Source organism: Equus quagga, chromosome 3, assembly GCF_021613505.1.
Source record: "Equus quagga isolate Etosha38 chromosome 3, UCLA_HA_Equagga_1.0, whole genome shotgun sequence".
Lineage (NCBI taxonomy): Eukaryota > Metazoa > Chordata > Mammalia > Perissodactyla > Equidae > Equus > Equus quagga.
The window spans coordinates 85,565,532-85,588,890 of record NC_060269.1 but is presented as its reverse complement, the minus strand read 5'-3'; the positions used below and the strand labels follow the sequence as shown (position 1 = coordinate 85,588,890).

Sequence of the window (23,359 nt, the reverse complement as noted above, 5' to 3'; positions counted from 1 at the left end):
ATCTCCCATGCAGATTCAGGATATGGATCATAGTTATTTGAAGGAGAAGAGGGGATCTTCTCTGAGCAAGTCTTTCCTCTAGTCTTTTTCCTATATCCACATTATCCCTGAGCTCCTAAACTGCCCTTATATTCTTAAGGATTGTGGTGCTAACACTCTGCTTCTTAAGTCTGATAGTGGATGAATGTCTTAGCAGCTTGGAATACCACTATTGCCTTTAAGGATCATGTTTACTGTAATAAGTGATCTGAGATAGCTTCTAATTACTTAGCTGTACATCCATGGTGACTGATCCCTTGTACACAATTCCTAGGCACCATAGTGTCACAGATCCTATGATCTCTTTATCCATGATACCCTTTTCCTTAACTAATTACAATACGAGTATAAATAGCAATGGCAGGCGTAAGTGTATGGCTATCCAAAATATGTTTATTTGAAATGGTAAATACTTCCTAATATTGCTATGAGCGTTCCTAAAATATTTCTTTTTCTAGAATGCAACAGAAAGTGCATACTTGGGGCAAACAATTCGGCAAGGAGAGGATGAATTCCCTCCATCACCTACGTTTATACTTAAAGTCAGACGAAGTCACCTAGTTGAAGATGCCTTGCGTCAGTTAAGCCAAGCTGAAGTTACTGACCTCCGGAAACAATTAGTGGTACAGTAAAACATCTCATTGGACATTTTTACTAATGTGGGAGGGAAACATTTATATAACGTAGCAAAGAAGAGCCTGCATTTGCAACTATAGTTATCAGCCTTATGGCTTCCAGAATTCCTCGCTTACCCTTCAGAGAAAAGCAATGGGATGCTTAACTGAACACTGGCATTATGAGTTAACTATTACTTACCTATGGCTACAAAAATGCTGCGTAATGAACCATCCCAAAGCTTAATGACTTAAAATAACAATAATTTATATTACAGATCTACAATTTAGCTGAGGGTCTACTTATGTAGGTTGAACTCACCTGGGTAACTTTGCAGATTTTTGTCTGCGCTTGTTTACATATTTGGGAGTTGGCTGGGGATTGGCTTGATGGAGGCTGGGCCTGGCTGGGGCAGTTTGTCTCTGCTTCCTGTGTTTCTCGTCTTCTTCCTGGGACTGGCAAGCATGTTCTTCTCACAGCAATGCCAGAGGTAAAAGACAGAAAGCCCAATTACACAAGAAACATTACTTTAGTCAAAGCAAGTCACATGGCTGAATCCAAGTCAGGGGCTGGCAAAATATATTCAGCCTCTTTAATGGGAGGAAGTGCAAAGTCACATGCAAAAGACATGGATCCAGGAGGGGTGAGGAATTTGGCCTATAAATGTAGTCAGCAAGCAGCAGGTGGAACAGATACCCTTTCTACATTTTGGCTCTAGTTTTAGTCACAGACCTTCTACCATATTGGTTTCAAATCTAGCCATCCTTTACCTCACCCTTTGGGTGCCTCACCTATAGGTTTTTGTTGTGTGGTACCTCAGATCATTCGTCCTATTGAGACCATAGAATAATGACTAACTCTGTAGGTAGGAGCTGGAGTCTGTCCAGAAGGAAGTGGATTTTCCTGATATTAGCCATTAGGGAAAGAGTTAGGTTCTCAGAGAAGAAACCAGAACCTGGAGGGTGGGGGCTCAGACAGGAGAGGGATATTTCCCACAACGGGACTCCAATGGAAAACAAAGAAACTATGTTATAAGCCAGATTTTCTACTTGTATGTCTCCCCCTCTATCTACTTTCCTTTAAATTTGATTATGAGGAAATCAGTAGAAAATGATACCACCTACAGGAGATGACAAAGAGGTAAGAGGGTAAACTTCAAGACAGATCCAATCAAAACACCGAACCAAGGCAAGGTTGTCAAGGTCCGTTATGAGTGGATCCTGACCATGGCGAAGGCAGACTTGCTGGTGTAAATAAGCAGAAATAAGAAAATTGGAGGTACGCTTAATTTGTTATTGGGGCATCCTGATGGAATGTGAGGCAAGTCCTTGGAAATGATGGTCTGTGGCCAAGGAGTTGGTTGATCAAAGTGGCATTAGATCTTCCAGGCAAAGAAGGGACAGAGAGAACTCTTTATGAAGCTTAGTGATATTTAAATTAAAAAGATAAAAAGAAATTAGCCAGAAAAGGAAGTAGCGAAGGAGTCACTGGAGAGGTCAGAGGAAAACCAGGATAGTACTAGCTTACAAAGTCCAAAGGTGGACTTCAGAAAAGCGGGACTAGTCAATATTGGTTTCCCTCCAAAGGATATGGGCAGTTGGTCTGATGGTTCCTGCACAGGTGCCCTGCCCAGGCTGACTGGGAGGGCTGCTTATCAGAAGGCCTAATGAGGACAGAGGCAGGAGAAACCAAATGGTTGTTGACTGGAGCCAAGGTTGCAAAATCTGAATGATGAAACGAAGACACACAACCAGATAGAAGAATTGGGAGTTTAGTGGCCCAGGGGTTTGAGGCACATCAAAGTTTGCTTCAAGATGCTGGTCAATATAATTGGTGAATGCTAAGTCTTGCTAGTGTCCCCCTTCATTTGGTTCATGGGGCATGCACTCGCTATACAATAATCTAACAATAAATAGGTTCATGGCATGCTGTTCAGTAGCACTGAGAGAGAACAGATTGCAGTGAGGTAAGGTGTGTGGGATTCTGGGAATTCTGGTGACTGCAGGAGGTTTGAAACTTTCCCATAAAGATCAAGACATTATATTTTACATCTGGACCTGGGAGTGTGTTCTCTTTCTTCAGATTGAATTTATTAAAGAAATTCGTCCTGAGAGTGGAGGGGTAAAGTCCGAGTTCTTCCACTGTATATTTGAAGAGATGACCAAGACAGAGTATGGAATGTTCATATATCCCGAAAAGGGTTCCTGCATGTGGTTTCCTGCCAACGTAAGTCTTTATTTTCTTATGGTTTTTCAGAACAGAAAATGTATACTATATACTGCAACATGAAAACCATACATAATAATGTAAAATTAGGTCATATATAGTCTAGCTACTCAAAATATAGTGCACAGAGTAGCAGCTCCACTGTCATCTGGGAGCTGTTCGAAAAGCAGAGTCTCAGGCACTGCCCCGGATCAGAACATGTATTTTATAAGATCCCCCGGTGATTCATATGCACATTAAATTTTTAAGCAGCTTTAATGAAGTATACTTGAGATACAATAAATTGCACATATTCAAAGTGTCCAATTTGATAAGTTTTGGTGTACATATGTATATACCCATGAAACTGTCACCATAATCAAGATAATGAACATATCCATCATCCCCCAAAGTTTCCTCGTGTCCCTTTCTAGCACTTCTCCTCCCCTGCTTCTACTCCTCCCCCGCCCCCTGCACAGGCAACCACTGATCTGAGTTCTGTCACGCTAGAGTGGTTTGAATTTTCCTAGAATTTTACATCAATGGAATCATAAGTAGTCTTTATGTCGGTCCTGTTTTGCGCAGCATAATTCTGTTGAGACTCACGCGTGTTGCTGCATGCAGCATAGTTCATTCCCTTTCTTAGCTGAGCAGTATTCCATTGTATGGACGTACTACATTTCACTTATCTAGTCTCTACTGATGGAGATTTGGGGGGTTTCCTAAATTGTGAGAAGCAGTAATCTAGAGTGTTTCAAATTAGGAGAGAAATTATTCCTAGAAACCTAGAGATAATCGCTAATTCTAATAAGGCGAGTCATTTCTGTAATGATTATATTTTTATAAAGATCCACGAAATGTAAACATTTTCTTAAAGTAACAAAAAACTTGTCTTCATTTCTCTATTGGTAACACAGAGCCAATAATTCTAAACAGAATCACACGTGGAGCTTCAATTTGTTGATCCCCTTTCCCATAAACTTTCTCATAAAAACTTCCAAAGGGTGGAGGTTTGGAACCCAAAAAGGACAGGGAAGAGGAGGAGAAAGATGAATGCGTGTGAAAAAATACTGAAAGAAGGGCCAGGCCATAGCCGATCGGTTAAGTTCACGCGCTCCGCTTCAGCGGCCCAGGGTTTCACTGGTTCAGATCCTGGGCCTGGACATGGCACCGCTCGTCAAGCCACGCTGAGGCGGCGTCCCACAGAGCAGAACTAGAAGGACCCACAACTAGAATATACAACTATGTACTGGGGGGCTTTGGGGAGAAGGAAAAAAAGAGAGGAAGACTGGCAACAGATGTTAGCTCAGGGCCAGTCTTTAATTTTAAAACAAATATTCAAAGGTGTTTTGTATCTTTTTGAGAAAGAATGAACCTCTAAAAGACAGGAATGGCCAAGGTGTGCCAGGAGTAGGATTTTTAGCAGTCAATCAACAAGCACTTATTGAGTGGCCCAGAGTCATGCATCTGCTAACAGCAAGGCTGGCGCTGGAATCGAAATCTGAGAATCCTCCCACATTGTTTTAAATATTGTGGGGGATTCAAATTAGTATACGACATAATCCCTTTGCTCTTGAAACTTTTTTATACATGTAGATGGAGCAATAAGACTAAAACACAGGGAACTTGAGCGTTGGTTCTTAAAGATGGATTGCTGCCTTCATGTGTAACAGTTATTGAGAGGCATGGTAGGGTGGGGAAAGAAGCCCTGATGTGGGATTAGAAGCCCAAAGTTCTCATCTTTAGTGATGGTGGATGTCATTTCGCTTCTCTGAGTTTTCAGTGTCCTCACCTATAAAACGGATGTCATCATTTCTGCTCTGCCTGCTTTCCAGGGCTCTTGTGAGAATAAAGCAAGATGAGGCCTATCAAAGTGTGAAAGTGCCAGGAGAACTTTAGGGACTGTACAAATTTCAGGCATTCTTTAATTAGGACAGAAAGAAATCAAGGGGGACTGAACGTGATTGGAGAAAGTGTCACGGAAAAGTGGAGACCACAGGTTGATGTTGAAGGACAGGGGCTAAATAGGGCAAAGAGATGCAAGTGGAGGATGGAGAGGGGAAAATTAAACCTGACATCAACTCTGTGAGGTAGGTGCTATGTCCTCATTTTACGGATAAATGAACTGAGGCTCAGAGAGATTAAATAAACTGTCCAAGGACATTCAGCTAGCAAGTGACCAAGCCAGGAGAGGAACTCAGGACTGTCTGACCCCAGAGCCCCTACTCTTAAGCACTGTGCTATGCTGCTGGAGGGAACACACAGAGACAAAAGTCTGATTTGCATATGGCTCCGTGAAGAGACAAAATCAACTAGAACCATGGGACACATTACAAATACAGGCAAGAAGACTGATTAGGTTTGAGGAGGCCACCTTTATAGAGTCCATCTATTGTACTTTTAATTCATTTTCAAAATTCAAATGCATTTTTAATATTTATCCTCACAGTTACTCTAAGAAGTAAACAGGGTGAGCAGATGGAGGCACAGACTATTATGTGAGTGGCCCAAAGTCATGCGCCTGCTAACAGCAAGGCTGGCACTGGAATGGAAATCTTAGAATTTTCAGGCTAGTGATCTCCTGGCTGGCTGTGGTGATGGCCTGGCCAGCTGTGGCCAGTGTTTTCCCTCATCTGGGACTACAAAGTGGAGAGGACAGTGAAGCCAATTTCGTCAGGACTCTTTCCTTCTTTCTTCCACCCACCTCCACGGTCAGCAGCCTCAGTCCCCGTTCCCTGACCCATATGCTTGTCCCTGTAAGCACACCTAGCTTGAGGGCTGTATTGCCCAAGGGGACACCACGCATCTGACACACATGCGACATGCCTGACACCCACTGAAAGCGTGGATAAAGTGCGCCCTTCCTTCCGCAGTGTCGTTTTTCTACATGAACATGAAGAGAGAGACTATAAAATTAAATAGTGAAAACCTTGGCTTATAAGGTCATCTGAGCTTATTTTTTTATATTCTAGATATGCTGTTAGTAACAAAAAGTAAATTCATTTATTTAATATTTGCGACTATTAATTTATATTTTAACTTATGGAAGAAATTTAAATTGTATTATAGCCTATGTAAGAACCTTAAATTTTTATTTTCCTGAACCCATTTTGTTTCTAATTTGTGACTTTTAGAAAAGGGGACCAAAAACTTTTTTTTTACTAATCTGTCCCTTTGGATTACTGATTCTTTCCAATACATTATGGATTTTTTAATTCTCCTTTTCCAGCCTAAATTTGAGGAGAAGAGCTATTTCCTCTTTGGGATGCTGTGTGGACTCTCCCTATACAATTTCAATGTTGTCAATCTTCCTTTCCCGCTGGCTCTGTTTAAGAAACTTCTGGACCAAAAGCCATCATTGGAAGACTTCAAAGAACTCAGTCCTCTTTGGGGAAAGTAAGTAAATGCTTTTTCAGGACTATATCTGGTAAGTCTCAGTTATTTAGGCATAAATGATGTTACACACACACACATACACACACACACACAGATACACACATAGACACCACACAAGGTCTTCAGTTTCAATAAATGTGTGCTCTTTAGATGAATGTGAATTTTAGCATGACTTATAATCAAGTAAACCTTCAAAAATGGAGAAAAGCCAAATGCTCCTCTAAGTATCTACCAGTACAATAAACTGAGCTCTGGCCTGGCCTCTTGACTTTATCCAGATGGAAACAGTTGCTTTGGGCAGTCCATAGTATTCTTAATGAGAATCAGGCATGCTATGTTTATTTTAAATAAATCATATTTAATTTATTTAAATACATCAGCATGTCATCAACTGAATTTTTCAGGGATTGAAAAATACTTCTTGTAAGTTAAAAGGCAAACTATATCCTGTGAGGAAAATACTAGCAACATATACGATAGACAAAGGATTAGTATCCCGGATGCATACATATATATGTGAGTGTGTATCACCACACATATAAATATATATGGCTGTATCTGTGGGTATGTGTGTGTATATATATAGCTAATCAAAAAATGAAAATACGCTCAACCTTACTAGTAACTGAGGAAATACAAATGAAAATGAGATGTCATTTTTCTGCTTACAGATTGACAACTGTTACAAAGTTTTTCATAAAATATAGAGTTGGCAACAGATTGGGGACAAGGATTCTCTCTTCATATACTATTAGTAGAAGAATAAACTGGCTAGATTCACCCTTGATGCCCTGCCAGTCTAGAGCAGGGTTTCTCAATGTTGGCAGTATTGACATTTTGGAGTGGATGAGTCTTTGTTGTGGAAGGCTGTCCTGGGCATCATAGGGATGTCTGGCAGTATATGGGGTCGCTACCCACTAGATGCCTGTAGCAACCTTCCTGTCAAGATGCCATCTTGACAACCAAAGATGTCTCCAGATTTTGCCAGATGTCCCCTGGGGGGCAACATCACCCCTAGTCGAGAATCACTGGTCCAGAGGAAGGGGCTCCTTTCTGTAATTTCCACCAAGACACAGCAACGTCTACGTATTGGCGGTGGTTCAACCAGTCAAACTCTAAATAGAGGTTAACTCTAGGAAGCGGGAGTGGGAGGACGGAGGAGAGGAAACTTACATGGCATTTTATACATTTCTGTATTGTCTAAACTTTTTTCCATTGAACATTACTTCTGACATCTTATAAGATTAATAAGCACAATTTTTTAAACCCAAATTTTTTATCAGGAATTTGCAAGAAATTCTAAATGATCAATCTGACATTGGAGAAGATTACATATATTTTTCTGTGAGTACTAATGAAAGCCAGATTATAAAATTACCTTTAATTTGTTTTTTTAAAATAATTCTTATTATAGTATCTTAAATATGGGATTCCTTTTTTGAAGAGTATTTTACTTCTGTACTGTAAGACTTTCCCCACCTGCTCCTCATTTGATATCTTATGTCTATATACTCTCAAATAAAGTGAAAACAGAGCAATTATTCAATCCGTATGAATTCACGTAAACAACTAAATGGAATGATGTATGCTTAAAAGCAGTGTACAGCAGATACTAGGGTAGGTTTTTTATTTTTAAATGTATTTAAAAGGCTGAACTTCACAAATAATTCTTTAGCTCCCAGTTATTTAAAACTTTATAGGGAAGAATGTACTGGCAATAATGGTATTACGGTTGATTATTCAGCCTTTCTCTCATGTTTGGTACCTGAATACATTTTGGTTACAGATACACTGGGACCACAATGATGTTGATCTAATTCCAGACGGGATCTCTGTACTTGTGAACCAAAACAACAAGTAAGTTTTGAGACCTAGGATATCTGCTTTGAATTACAGAAAATGTTTCTATTCTTATACTTTATAAATGTATTTCAGCTTCTCAGATGATCGTTTAGCTCCCCAGCTTTTACAAAGATAAAAAGGTTACAGGGTGACACAGGGGGAGACAGGAGTCAGGATTAAACATTTCCTTTGCAGCACTTTTCACTAGTTATTCATTTAACAATTAGTTTTGAGCCCCTATTCTGTACCAGACTCTATTCTAGGGGCCAGGGATACAGCAGTGAAAAAGCCAGACAAAATCTGGAGCTTAAATTCCTGTGGGGCAGAAAGACAATACACAGATAAATTATTATGTAATAGAATGTCAGGTAAGGATGAGCACTCTGAAGAAAATTAAAACCAATTAAGAGACTGGAGGGGCTGGCCCAGTGGTGCAGCAGTTAGTTCGCACGTTCCACTTCAGCAGCCCGGGGTTCACCAGTTCGGATCCTGGGTGCAGACATGGCACCACTTGGCAAGCCATGCTCTGGTAGGTGTCCCACATATAAAGTAGAGGAAGATGGGCACGGATGTTAGCTCAGGGCCAGTCTTCTTCAGCAAAAAGAGGAGGACTGGCAGCAGATGTTAGCTTAGGGCTAATCTTCCTCAAAAACAAACAAACAAAAAGAGACTAGAGAGTTATAAGTATGCTGGAGTCAGCTGGTACTAGCTTGTGAGAGCCAAGTGTTAAATTTTCAGAAACACTGTAGCTCGAAATCAATCGTGGTAGAAATATTTACACCACAGAAATTGGCAAATGCTGCAAGTGAGAGTTCCCTCTTCTTCTCTCTCCTTTTGAGAGAGCTGGCTGTTCAACATGTACCAGCACATCACTGGTTACAGGGGGAGGACAGAGAGGGGAAGAAATTTTTCCTTCCCCTTTCTAAATTTTTCTGGCTGGTCTAAGAATGAAATTGAGAAATGGATTTGGAGGGTAATAATAATAATAAAAAGGATTAAATTGACATGAGACAGATTAACAGGAGAAAATCAAATTTAATTAGGTACACACGGGAACCCCAAAGATATGAGGCTCCCTGGCAGTCAGGCAGCCAAGGCTTATATGCCATCCAGAGCTAAGGAGAAAGGGGTGGGGGTTTGGGGCTTCAAAGGGAAGGAAGATAATTCACAGAAAGATGGGAAGAGCAAGTGTTTGGTAAACAAATGTTTGCGATGCTCTGCAGAGACAATGGGACACAGAAAGCACTTTCCTCAAACAGGCCCTGCTAAGTTGCCCCCAGTCGACCACACCTGGCTCATATTCTTTGCAGATATTCTTGGTGATAGCTCTTCTTCCTGGAACAGACCCTTTATCTAAATTCTTTTAGGCAGTTAAGGAGGTAAAAGCTCTTCCTGAGTCTTTTGTTTCTTAAAAATGATCAGCCTAAAATAACCCTCATGCCAAAGAGACACATTCTGGGGTGGCAAATTCTGCTCCCCTACAGGTTGATTTAGATGGGATAGTCGAGGAAGGATGCTCAGAAGGTGGGAGACCATCGTGTTTCTGGTGGATCTCTGGTAGAAATACCTCCAGTAGTAACCCTGCCATCAGGAAATTCATCATGCAGTGGAGAAGACAGAGACTTTGGAGAAATAATTTTCACACAGTGACGTTGTAAGAGGGGAGAGAGAGAGGAACTGAGGCCCAACCCTGAGAAAGTCATGTTCATACTGAACTCTGATGAATGATAGAAGTTGCCAGGTAAGAGGAAACACTTCATGCTATGGCCTAATTACAAAAGAAACAGTGAGGCTGGTGAGCTGAAGGTCAGTATGGCCAGAGATTTGAATGCAAATAGGAAGAGGCCGCTGAGTAGGGCAAGGGTCAGATCGTGGAGGGCTTTCTGATCTTGCTAAGGAGGTTTGGAGTTTACCCTAAGGGCAGTGGGAAGCCTTTGAAGATTTTAAGCAGGACATATTCAGATTAGTGATACTGGCTCAACACAAGGTTGACATACAGGAAGCCATATCATAGAAAAGAAACCATATTGTCACTTTGAATGACCTCTGATTAACTAACCCAGACATTCTCTGTAGATTTTATGGCCCCTCCCAGCTGCTGTAAGTTGATAACTTTGTTCTTTCGAGTTCCTTAGGAATGTGATGACCTCCAGGCAGAGTCTATGCTGATAGACATCATCAATGACAACTGAAAGATCAGGGTATAAGGCATTGCTCCAGTCTCTGATGCATATCGAGTAAAACAAAAGACTGTCAGGAACTAAGACCAGATATCTAGCCCCTCCTGGAGATCAGATGGAGGCCCCACTGGCATTAGGTCTGTTTTTCAGGGACTGTTAAAATTTGGGTTGTCTATACTTCTTATCCTTCCGGTCTGATACTTGATTATAAAGTGTGCCCTTAGATGTTGTTCCAAAACTGTTGAGCAAGGTACAAAATTCTAATAATGCAAAATCTCAGCCTAAAGGTGGGAGCAAGAGAATATTTCCAAATGAGTGCTAAATGGTTTCATTCCTCTAACCCAGCTCTACGCCCCAGTTCAGCAGGAAGTAGCCAGATGGGTCGCTGCCCCAAACCCTCAAGAATAAGGAATGACCAAAGTATAGGGCGGTTAAAACCAGCAAACACTTAGCCATTGATGAGTAAGTAGCTAGGAACTAGTTTTTTTTCCTGTTTCTAATTACTGATTATAGCTTTTAGCTGTTTAATCCACCCATTGTTAACTGTGCTGTTTAGGCAATATGCTGTCTGACTCCCGCTAGACTGCTAGACATAACATCTTCCTGGAGCCTAGGTCACCATGGTAATGGGCATGTGAGCTGTTTTTCAGGAATTAGAACCCGTTGTCCACTTCAGGCCAGTTAAGACCACCAGTTCATCAACTGGGCCCATGCACATATCTGATGAGAGACCTTTTGATGTCAGGAGGCTAAAGACTCCACCCTCAGATCATGTTAATGCTACCATTTTGTGAACACACGAGTCTGACTGCCCTTGCGCAGATCATCAGTTACCTCACCTCTCCTCACCTCCCATCACCTTACCTCACCTCTCCTCACCTCCAATCACCTCTCTCCACATTTCAGACCACCTTGCCCCCCTACCCCATAAATATCCCTGACTCCCCATTTTCAGGGAAGTGGATTTGAGACTCATGCTCTCACTTCCTCACGTGGCTGCCTTGTGATTAAACCCTCTCTCTGCTGCACTCTTGTCGTCTCGGTGTTTGGCTTTCCGGGTGGTGGGCAAAAACGAACCTGGTGTGGTAACCTTAGTGTTTCTAAAATACCATCCTGACTGAAGTGAGGAAAATGGGAGCAAACCAAAGTCTTAATCCTTCTGCTGTATTCTCCAACGTTCCTTTTTCTAGCTGACCAGATGATTTTATATCCCTGCGTAGTACAGGGTTGTGTACTATGCAGAAGTAACTTACTTTTTTCTCAATAAAAATGGTAAAAAGGGCAAAGTAGAGACTATTCTAGTCACTGGCAAAGTATGTTAATGGCCTTTTTTTTTTTCACTTCCCTCAAGGAAAGACTATGTTTCTAAGTGTGTTGATTATGTTTTCAACACGTCTGTAAAGGCAGTTTATGAGGAATTTCAGAGAGGGTTTTATAAAGTCTGTGACAAGGAGATACTTCGACATTTCCAGCCTGAAGAACTAATGACAGCAATAGTTGGAAATACTGATTATGACTGGGAACAGTTTGAAAAGGTAGGTGATAACTAACGTGCCCCCCGTTCTTCCAAACAACTTCTATACATTCCCCCTAAAAACAATTTTTCTCCCTCTTTTTCTCAAGAATTCAAAATATACTCTACCCTACCACAAATCACATCGTACCATAGTGATGTTTTGGAAAGCTTTTCATGCATTAACATTGGAGGAAAAGAAAAAATTCCTTTGTAAGTATTATTTATAAATGCATCTATAGTTACTCATCTTTTTGAAAGATAAATGTCTTATTTGGGATGAAGTCATTATTCATGGTGGGTCACACATGTTAATAGCAAAGCAAGGATTAGAACCCAGGTTTCTTGTAGACCAGTGTTCTTTCTATGACATAAGCCTGTGTCCTCTTTTTTAAAAAATGATAATAATAATAAAGATATTGCCATTTTACTACCGTCTCCACACTGACTCTAATCCCACCTCCAATTTTAGTTTGTATCTTCTTTGTTCACTCTTGTTGGCTCCTAATCAAGCCTTTTCTCGCACATTCCTATCTTGATTTAATTATCTAAGTCCGATGGAATTAGGACAACATAAACTGTCTCTAATACTATTTTAGAAATCATATCAATAGCAATGACCACTGCTGGTAATAATAATAACAGCATTTATTGTGTACTTATTCCCTGCCAGGCATTGTACTGATCACTTTATGTCTGCTGCCTCCGTTTATCCTCATAGCAACCTTATGAAGTAGGTACTTTTATTTTTCCCCATTTTGGATATGGGGAAAAAGAGGCAGGAGGCATTTAGTAGCTTGCCTGTGTTCAGACAGCTGGTGAGTGTCAGAACGAGAATTTGAACCCGGCAGGCTGATCCGAAGCCCAGGCTCTGGGCCACTAAGCTATGTGGCCTTGTGGTATGAGAACTTCTCTTGGTGGAAACCCTGAGGTTTCCCTAGGACAGATTTACTGACTTATTATCTTACCTTTTCATCCCAGTTTTCAGTTCCTCCTGACATACACATCTTTTTTTCTTGCTATTTGTTGTTGCTCCTGAGGATGCTGGAGGACAATTCCAACTTTTCCACAAATGCAACCTACTTCTCCACAAGCCCAAACTACCTTTCCACTCTTTTCTCTTAACGGGAAACTTTTGCTTCAGCCCAGTGGTTCTACTGTCTGTACATTCAGTGAGTGCACTGACATCTGCCTACCTCTGGCTTTTTCTTGGCTTTTTCCCCCAGCCTTGAAAGCTCACCCATCTCCTCTCCTTGAGAAGTCACAAGGCAGACGTGACGTGTGAAGTCTCCCTGCTACCCCAGCCTGGCGCCTCTCTCCCGACCTGAGTCTCGGGGCTTCATTAGGCTCGTCACCTCAGACTTGCAGCTGAACCACATTAAACTTCATTGTATCTTGCTACTGTCGTTTCATGTATGTAATTTCTCCCCAGCTAGACCATGAACTCATTGGGGACAAAGACCAAATGTCATGATTTTTCTATGCTCCGCAGGGTCCTGTGCAGTTCTCTGTGCTCAAGGGCACTCTCAATAGATATTAATTGAATGAAGTGACTAATGGCTTCCTTTTTATTTTAAGTTTTGCTCTGTCTATGAAATATCTTAACCAAAGTTTATTTCTGTCTAGTTTTTCTTACAGGAAATGATAGGTTGCCTATAAGAGGCCTACAGGAAGTGGGAATCCTATTTCGCTGTCCTGAAACCTTCAGTGAAAGAGATCACCCAAGATCATTAACCTGTCATAACATTCTGGACCTCCCTGAATATTCTACAATGAGAAGAATGAAGGAAGCACTTCAAGTAGCCATCAACAGCAACAGAGGATTTGTCTCACCCGTGGTCACACAGTGATGGTCACCTGTGAGAGTCTGCTTGAGGCCTCAGCTTCTCAGGTCCTCCCACCCTTGGATTCCTCTGACTTTTTCTAGGTCTAATAGTACAAAGGGTTGATGGATTTTAGTTAGAATTAGTGGACAAATGTTGGGATAAACAATAAAGTGATGAATCAATGATGATATTTAATGAATCAACATTTCCTGATCCCTAAACTTGCTATGAGAATGTTTGCTTTTTACTGAATTATTTCCTGAACAATAATCATTTAAAAATAAACTGAGTATTAAAAGCTAACGGATAGTTTTTTTAAAATACTGCACATCTAATAAACACTGTCTGCAAATATGAAAGTCATCCTGAAGTTTGAAAAAGTAAAAATATAAACTCATTCAACATGTTTTTGAGACATGTAGAAGTACTTTTTATATTCTGGAATGACTCTAGAGTTTTGATTTTAGCCAACTGATGAATAATTTATTTGGAAAATTAAGTGTTAAGGGATTCAGTAATTCATGGAATAATTACTTATGCAAAATACTGTGTTCCAAGAATCATTCTAAATGCAGATTATCATTATTTTGGTTAAACACTGAACCCAACCAGGAGCTCCCGTCTATTGTAAGTGGGGAAAAGGAAGAACATGAACTATGTCTCAGCATCTTGGCTATAGAATGATTTAAAGGAGAAATATAAGTACGGAAATGGCCAAGGAACTTTGTGGACCAGTTCTATCTCATATTCAATTTCAAACTGTATGCTGTTCTCTAAACGCCTGGTGTTATCCCAAACCACATACAGAAGCCCTGTGTTGGTGGTCCTTTTGGACAAAGTCCACACTGGGGTTGATACTGAACCTCTTAATCTCAAATTCATGTGCCCAATATGCAGTAAGCCAATCATTGAGACATCGGTGCTTGGAGATGGAGAAAGGTTTATTTGAATTGGCCAAAATGAGAAGGTGGGAGCATGAGTCCGCTCAAATCCACCTTAATAGGAACAGAAAATGGGGTTTTATAGAGCTAAGGGCCTTGGCTGGAGGAGCTTCGGAGAAAGAAGGGGTCACTCCCAATAAGCCCCTGGGCAATTGGACTTCCAGGCATCAGCAGCAGCTGGGGGCCAGCCATTGTGATCACACCCTCCCCAAAGGCACTCTTTCATCTGCAAATCAAGTTCACAAACCCCTGAGACCTCTGAGTCACCCCTCAAGTTAAACAAGAAAACAGCAAATTGACAAGATTCAATATGTCTGTGTTGGGAACAAGGTTGAAAGACAAGCATGTTCTTATTGAATATCTACACTAACCCTCAGGTTCCCCACTTCAGGGTGCTGATGTGGAAAGAGGGCAGGATCACCTGAGGACAGACAGAACAGAGACAGAGAATTCACCAAGGACATTAGAACGAGAGGTGGTCTGGAGCCCCCAGCGAATCCTCAGAGTTATCTCTGACATGTCTGGTTTCTACAACAAATGGAATGAAGGCCCAGATGTATTCTATTTGCATTTTAAGGGAAAAGGTCGCCTCTAAATCTGAGGCATCCCCTAGGCACCTGACTTGTGGGTTGTGCTTCTCAGGCCTTTCAACTCCAGGATTACTTTTTCTAATGCAAATGGGTGAACTGTACTAAACATTTAAGGGAGAGACAGTACCAATTCTTCACACACTCTTTCAGAAAACAGAGAGAGAGGGAACACTTCCCAATTAATTCTATGATGCCAGCATATTACCCTAATACCAAAACCAGACAAAGACGTTACAGAAAAAGAAAACTATAAATATCTCCAATGAACACACACAAAAATCTTTTACAAAATTTTAACATATCAAACATATCCAACAAAATGTAAAAAGCATAATACCTTGTGACCAACAGGGGTTTGGTCCAGAACTACATTTGAAAATCCATTATATTTCACTGTAATTGACAAAGAAAAATCATGTAATTACCTCAATAGAGGCAGGAAAAAAACCTGACAAAATTCAATAGCCACTCATGTATGATAAATACTGTTAGGAAACTAGGACCAGAAGGAACTCTCTCCACCTGATAGAGCCTACACACGGCTAACTTCATACTTAATGGTGAAAGACTGAATGCTTTCCTACCGAAACTGGGAATAAGGCAAGGATGTCTGTTATCGCTTCTATTTAACGCTGTACGAGTTCATACAATAGGGCAAAGAAAAGAAAAAAAAAAAAGCCGTAATGATTGGAAAAGAAAAAGTAAAACTATCTTATTTATAGACTACATGGTCATCTGTAGAAGATTCTAAGGGATCTACAAAAATATTACTAGAACTATTAAATAAATATAGAAAGGTCTTATGATTCAAGGTTAATATATGAAAATTAATTGTATTTCTATATACTCACAACAATCATAACTTGAAATTTTAAAAAGTACCATTTGTAGTATCATCCAAAAAATAAGAAACACTTAAGGATAAATTTAACAACGCTGGTCTAGCAGTTAAGATTTGGCGCTCTCACTCCCATGGCCCAGGGTTCATTTCCCGGTCAGGGAACCACACCACCCTTCTGTGGGTTGTCACACTGTGGCAGCGGCTGCGTGTTGCTGTGATGCTGAAAGCTATGCCACTGAGATTTCAAATACCAGCAGGGTCACCCATGGTGGACAGGTTTCAGTGGAGCTTCCAGACTAGATCAACTAAGAAGGAGGACCTGGCCACCCACTTCCAAAAAATTGGCCATGAAAATCCTATGAATAGCAGCAGTGCACTGCGAAAAAGACCAGGCAGCATTCCTCTGCTATATACAGGGTCGCTAAGAGTTGGAATCAATGCAACAGCACCACCAACAAAAATGTAACAAAATACGTTTGATTGTACGCTGAAAACTAGAAAATACTGCTGAAAGAGATTAAAGAAGCTTTAAATTAATAGTGAGATATGCTCATAGACAGGAGAATCAATATTATTAGCACGTCAGTTCTTCCCAAATTGTTCTAATTTAGTGCAATCTCAAAATCCCTGCATTCTGTTTGCTAGAAATTGATAAACTATCCTAAAGTATATACGGACATACAAATGACCTAAAATAGCCAAAACAGCACTGAGGAAGGACAATGGGGCAGCACTTGAATGAAGTGATTTTGAGACTTAATTGGCATCCACAGTAATCAAGGCAGTGTGATACTGGAGTAAGAATGGACACACAGATCAATGGAACACAATAAAAAAAATCCAGAAATAAATCCAATCACACACACCTAACAGAGTTTTGACAAAGATGCCAAGACAATTCAATGGGAGAAAGGCAGGCTGGAACAAGCGGAAATCCATAAGGAAAACAATGAACCTCTACTCTTACCTCACGCCATAAAGAACAGCAATTCATTTGAAATGTAACAAAGATCTAAAACTATAAGACTTCTAGAAGATAACACATGAGAAAATCTTTGTAACCTTGGGTTAAGCACCGATTTTTTTTTAAGTAAGACCAAAAAAAGGCATGAACTGTGCAAAAGAAAAAAAAATGGATAAATTGCATCAAAATTAAAAACTCTAGCTCTTCAAAAGACATTTTTAATAAAATTAAAAGGCAGGGCAAAGACTGGTAGAAAACATTTCAAAACACATCTCTAATAAAGAACTTGACACATAACATAAAGAACTCATATATAAAAAACTTTTAGATAATGAGCAATCGAATTAATAAATGGGCAAAAGATGTGAATGGACACATCACCAAAGAAAAGATAGAGATTAGCACTAATAAGCACAAGAAAAGATGCTCAACATCATTAATCATTAGGGAAATGGCAATTAAAGCCACAATAAGATACCACTATAGACCACTGCATTTGCTAAAATTAACAACACTGACAACACCAAATGTTGACAAGGATATAGAACGACTGGATCTCCCATAAACTGAAGGGAATGCAAAATGATATATCACTTTAGAAAAGTTTGGCAGTTTCTTATAATGATATTCATGTATTTACCATATGACAGCAATTCTGTTTTGAGGTATTTACCCAAAATAAATGAGAACATTTATCCGTTCAAAGACTTGTTCACAAATATTCATAGCACCTCTATTCATTGTAGCCAAAAACTGGAAAGGGCTGAAATGCCCATCACTTGGTGAATGGATAAACAAATTGTGCTTTATACATATAACGGAATACCACTCAACAATCACAAAACAATAACGACAACAACAAAGAACTACTGATGAAACCCAAGATCACCCTCAAAAGCATTATGCCGAGTGGAAAAAGGCAGACACAAAAGACTGCACAGGTTTGATTCCATTTGTAAGAAATTCTAGGAAAGGAAAACTATATTGACAGAAAGCCGATCACTGGTTGCCCGGCAAACACAGTGTGGGCGGAGAGACTGGCCGCTTAGTTCTCTTTTTCAGTTTCCCCGCGATCCTGAGGCAGAGCCTGCAACAGAGAATCCTTAGCAAACTTGAACTTTACTTACCGCAACAGTTCCTGGAAATTCTGCAAGTCCACCTGTGTCAGGGCTCCTCCTAGTGGAATTGCTGTGTTTCTTCGAAAGCCACTTGGTCCGGGAGTTCAGGTGGCCACTGCCCGCCTGGGGACATCTTCTCCGCCCTGCCCACCCACCTCGTCACCTGCCAGCGCCCTTGTTTACTTTGGCCGCCTCCCAAGCCATTTCTTGAATCGTTCCAATTTCTCTTTCCTTTTCCACTTCGATTCTGCCCCTTTAAAAAAAAAAAAATCAGTTTCGTTTCTCATTTAAATTGCCGGCTCCGCCCCCCAACAGCGCACTCGGAGCCGACGGCGGAGCGGGGACGCAGCAGGGCAGGCTGCGGTCCTCGACGCCGCGGCGCGCTCCGCGAGCTCCGGGTGCAGCGGGCGCGCTTCGGCCTCGGCCGTTTCCCGCTCTCTTCTTGCCTCGAGGCCGGCTGGAGCTCCTTCTCCTCCGAAGGTCCTGAGAGCAGAGGCGCGGCGGTGGAACCCGGGAAAGCGGCGATGGAGCGGGGGTCACGGAGGAGGTCGCGGGGCGGCGCGCGCTCGGCGCTCAGGCCGGCCGCCGCGTCCCGGCCCGCCGCATCCCGGCCCCCAGCGTCTCGGCCCCCCGCGTCTCGGCCCCCAGCGTCCAGCTCCGCGGAGCCGCCGGGCGCGCAGCTCTGGCTGTTCCCCAGCGCCGCGGGCCTGCGCAGCGCGCTGCCCCGGAGGACCGAGGCGACGCGCCAGATGTGCTGCACGCGCGGGCGCCTGGCGGTGCTGGAGCGCGGCGGGGCCGGCGTCGCTGTCCACCAGCTGCCGGCGGGGAGCGACGGCGCCAGGAAGCCCAGTGAGTGGGGCCGGGCAGCGCCCGCTCCGTCCTTTCGCCTGGGCTGGGGATGTGAGGATGGGGGCTGGAGCTGGGGCCCGCACGGACGCTTCTCTCCAGAGGGGCCGGAGCTGTGGGTGTGCAGTCCTCCTCTAAACGGGAAGGAAGGCTCAGAGGGGACCCGAGGCCGCAGCAGTCCCCGGTGGCCGCAGAAACGCGCCGGGGGGCGATGGTTTTCGCGTTTGGCGCGTGCGGCATCCCTGAGCTCTCCTTTATCCCGGCTGCTGGTTGGCGCGGAGTTGGCGGGACGGCAGCGAGAAATCCATCGTCGGCTCCTCCGGTTGCCGCGCGGAGGGAGGCGGTGTCCAGGCAGCATCTTCATCTTAGCCAGTCTGCCTTTATCGTTGGTTTCTGTTCCCAGTCTGGTTTTTCACTTACTCCTTTTCAGAACATACCTGCTCCGATTTTGTGAGCCTTTGGAGAATAGAGTTATCTTGTTCTCAGTGATAATATCTTACATTTGCAAGCAGTTTAAACAAACAGTGCTTTCAGTTGCGCTTCTCCAAGGAGGTCATCTCCGTAGAGATTAGGTCAGGCACGGTGGCTCGGAACTTTTAGGTGGGGGAAAGCAAATGGCCACATTTTTAATCTTAAAAATTTTGCCCATCGGTTGAGTGAAGGAAATGATATTTTCCTAAAGTTGTTCGTTTTGCTTTTAACTTGAACGAAGTCGAGCATCTTTTCTTTTTTCGGTTGGTCATTTGGATTCCTTTGCGGTGAACTACCTGTTCATATCTTTGCCCGGCTTTTAAAGAATTGAATTATTAGTCTTTTTCTTATTTATTTGGAAGACTTATTTGAATATTGAGTAAGAATAGCCCTTTGTCGGTCATATACGTTGTAATGTTCTTCCCAACGTGCCTTTAGTTGATGTTATTTTATAATCGGCTTCCGTTATCAATCTTTTCTTTTAAGGAGGTTTGTGGATTTTGTGTTGTTAGAAGGCTGTCCACACTCCAAGTTTTTTTTTTTAATGTACTCATCTTTATAGTAGTTTTAAACTTTTATTTTTCAAGCGAATGCTTTTTTTTTTGAGGAAGATTAGCCCTGAGCTAACATCCGCCACCAATCCTCCTCTTTTTGCTGAAGAAGACTGGCCCTGAACTAACTCCTGTGCCCATCTTCCTCCACTTTATATGTGGGACGCCTGCCACAGCATGGCCTGGCCAGCGGTGCCATGTCTGCGCCCAGGATCCGAACCGGTGAAACCCTGGGTTGTCAAAGCGGAGCGCGCGAACTTAACCACCGGCCATTTAAAGCTAAAATTTTTGATACCCTTGGAAATTATTTTGACCTAAGGAGTGGGGTAGGGATCTGGATTTATTTGTTTCTCCAGGTGGTTAGCCCCATGTCCCAATACCTTTTTTGAATAACTCTTCTTCTTTTCAACTGATTTGAAATGCTGAGTCTGTAAAAAACATTAGTCTGTTGGGCCATTTCTTCTTTATTACCCAACTGTTTTGGTTCTCCTAGCGTTTGTAGTATGAAGTGGCTTTTGCTTTGAGATTTTTACATGAATGGATGCTATTTCATTATAACTGAAAAGTGAAAGTCCCAAATCTAACCTACTTTAATTTTTGTGAACAAATTAAATGAGATAAAAGTAAATGGTAACTAGTGGACGAATTTAAATATGTTAACTTTTGGAAGGGGCTAAATATGCACTAATGCCAGTAAAAACTATTTTAACAGCATCTTCTTTAAAGTGATCCTCCAAACACAACTCTTCGTTTTAAGAATATAGGCCTTGGCTCCTGTAAGGAGCAGTCAGAAGGGGCTTGTTACTGTTATTTGTTCTGTTTTTGGAAAGAGTATATTTCAGAATACACAATGTATTTGCTCCTAAAATGAGCTTTGTTGCCCAAAAATTAAGTTGTATTTTCTTACTGACTTTTTAATTTCGATTACTTCAAATTTAGTTTCTCTGTCTCAACTCAGTAAACATGAATCTAAAAGCAAATATTTAACTGGCTATTTTAAAAGTATATTCAATATAAAACAAAGTATGAATCAATGGTTTCCCAAATTAAAAAAAAATCCATTGTCAAGACAATAGTCATTGCTAATTTGTCTGCTTTCCGGACTTGAATTTTCTTTAAAGAAAAGTTCATGTTAAGTCAAAAGTTGTCTAGTTGAAATTTTCCTCCAGTCGTTTGAAGTGTATTGTATGAAATCAGTAATAATAGTGTGCAATCATCAGAGTGACGATAGCTGTCTGGTTGGATTTGCTCTGCAGAGTGCATTAAGTTAGGAAGAAAAATGAAGATCCATTCCATGGACCAAGGAGCAGAGCACTTGCTGGTTTTATCCTCAGATGGAAAACCATTTGAGTACAACTATAGCATAGAACATGCCAGGTAGGGAACTTTTTTCTTCTGTTAAAAATTATTTAAATTTTACTCAGAAGGCAATCATAATTTTTGTAGGAAAATGTAACATTATATGATTTTTGTCCTCTGCTTTATTTAGTGGCATCTTAAATAAACCATGGATTCTGAACTGACCAGTGAAATCCGTCAGTAAACTACAAAGCAGTTTATGTCTCCCAGGGGACGTGTCATGTGTTGCTTGGACATTTAAGGGAAATGCTTAGTTAGTCTGCCTAGCCCCAAGTTGGATTTTCACATTCATTAACTCATTGACCCTCATAATAATCCTACAAGTTAAATTTCCAGAAATAAAAGTTTTCAACCTAGAGAAAAAAATAATGTATTATCGTGGAATGATTTGTGAGACTTTTTCCTAGTAGATCATGTGAATTACAACTTATTTTCATCTTGTATTATTCCTGCATCATAAAATTATTGTTTGCAAAAGCGTCTTAGAATCGTCTTATGACAATTATATAATGCACATTATTTTCCTTTTAAACCTAAAAGGAAAACCTAAATATATGGTATTTTTTATAATTTTAGATGTAGTGAATGTGAAGCAGTAAATTAAAATTTTTTTCTTCTGCTTCGGTCCTTATTAAGTACAGTTAATAATTCTAACATCGATGTAGTGACTTTCATTATGGTGATCAACATAAAATATTTTTTTTCATCAGGTTTCAATGCGTTTTACAAGAAAAAAATATAATTCAGATCACATGTGGAGATTATCATTCTCTTGCACTTTCAAAAGGTACCTCTCTGGAATATTAATTGTTTTTTAGAGGGAGTAAATGTGTTTATCTGTAGAATGTGTGCTTCACTTTGTAACAGGACACAAATACGGTTTTGAATTTGATATGGCTCGGAACGCTGTAAGGTACAAAATGAGAGAGAATCCTGGGCCTGTAGGTCCAGCCAGGTTTCCATCATTACTGTTCCTACATTTTGTTCTGTCAGCTGACAAAACTGAAACCGTTTAGTAATGAGCTTGATGTCCTTTATACAAGAGAAAACAGTCCGTGGAGCGGGGAGTGGGTGCCTCACGAGCAGTGGAGCGCTCTTCCCACGGGTTTGGGCAGGAGTAGGTTCTCTAGAGCTTTAGAAGCGCAACCCGCAGACAGGGCATGGTTGGCTGGGGCGCATGGCTGATCTTCTATAGAAAGATCAAGGAACAAGGAAGTAAGTATAGAGCAAGTACACAAAGGAAGGAAGTATAGAGCCCGGAACTGTCCTGATGTCTGGGCATCAACGGCTGACTGGATGTACCTACTGCATTTCTGGTCCAGCAGAGCATTTATAGGGACTCGAAAGTTCCGTTTGCTGACATGGCACTCCGGGCAGCAGCGGCTCCGTTTTGGGCCTGGAAATTTATTTCAACAGTTCCATGTTTTTATTTTTTACATATGAAACATGAAAATATTCTGAATAATTAAAATCATTCTTTCTCAAATCAGGACCAGGCGTGGGCAACCTTTTTCCAGAACCTTCTTCCCTTTTCCTAGGGCTCTTCCACCTCCCATGGCAGGAGCTCAGGGTCTGCTTTTGTGGCCAGTTTGCAGGTCTCTGATGTGTTTTAACATTTTGAATTAGGGGATTCTCTCCAGCCCTTTATTATTTACTATTTCTTATCAGACACCATATTGGTGGTAAATGAAGCAGTGAATATGGATTATTTCCTGAAGAAATTTGACCATGGGAGGAATAATTAAGATAGGAGGGTGATAGAGGGAAATTCAGGGTCAAGGAAATTTTTTTTTTAATATATAGGAGAGACATAAACATAAATTGAATGGAAACTGGGATTCAGGGGAAATAAATAATCAACTCTTTGACCTGTACTGAAGGCTCTGTTGAGGTTTGAGAGTATGAACTAGTATTGAAAAAAAATTGGCCTGGTCATTTGACTTCATCCATTCATGAACAGATATTTCCTATTGAGTATCTACGATGTTTAGGTTATAAAGATGAAACAGACACACTGTGCCTTCATGAAGCCCTAGGGTCTAGTGATGTGGAGAAGGGGATG

At 41.3% G+C, this 23,359-nt stretch overlaps 2 protein-coding genes across 3 annotated transcripts in view; both read left to right on the top strand.

Moving 5' to 3' along the window:
* Window positions 1–13,919, top strand: part of HERC6 (HECT and RLD domain containing E3 ubiquitin protein ligase family member 6) — a 51,823-nt gene extending 37,904 nt beyond the window's left edge. The window contains exons 16-23 of the mRNA XM_046656805.1: window positions 498–662; window positions 2,737–2,880; window positions 6,089–6,255; window positions 7,539–7,599; window positions 8,042–8,112; window positions 11,629–11,812; window positions 11,901–12,003; window positions 13,417–13,919. Coding sequence (XP_046512761.1) covers window positions 498–662; window positions 2,737–2,880; window positions 6,089–6,255; window positions 7,539–7,599; window positions 8,042–8,112; window positions 11,629–11,812; window positions 11,901–12,003; window positions 13,417–13,640 — 1,119 coding nt within the window. The 3' untranslated portion in view covers window positions 13,641–13,919. The remainder of the gene's footprint in view (window positions 1–497; window positions 663–2,736; window positions 2,881–6,088; window positions 6,256–7,538; window positions 7,600–8,041; window positions 8,113–11,628; window positions 11,813–11,900; window positions 12,004–13,416) is intronic.
* A 4,478-nt stretch (window positions 13,920–18,397) lies between these two features.
* The window catches only part of HERC5 (HECT and RLD domain containing E3 ubiquitin protein ligase 5), a 45,008-nt gene continuing 40,046 nt past the window's right edge, over window positions 18,398–23,359 (top strand). For both annotated transcript variants that reach the window (XM_046656804.1, XM_046656803.1), the window contains exons 1-3: window positions 18,398–18,919; window positions 21,195–21,315; window positions 22,008–22,084. In XM_046656804.1, the coding sequence (XP_046512760.1) occupies window positions 18,595–18,919; window positions 21,195–21,315; window positions 22,008–22,084 (523 nt within the window). In that variant the 5' untranslated portion in view covers window positions 18,398–18,594. The remainder of the gene's footprint in view (window positions 18,920–21,194; window positions 21,316–22,007; window positions 22,085–23,359) is intronic.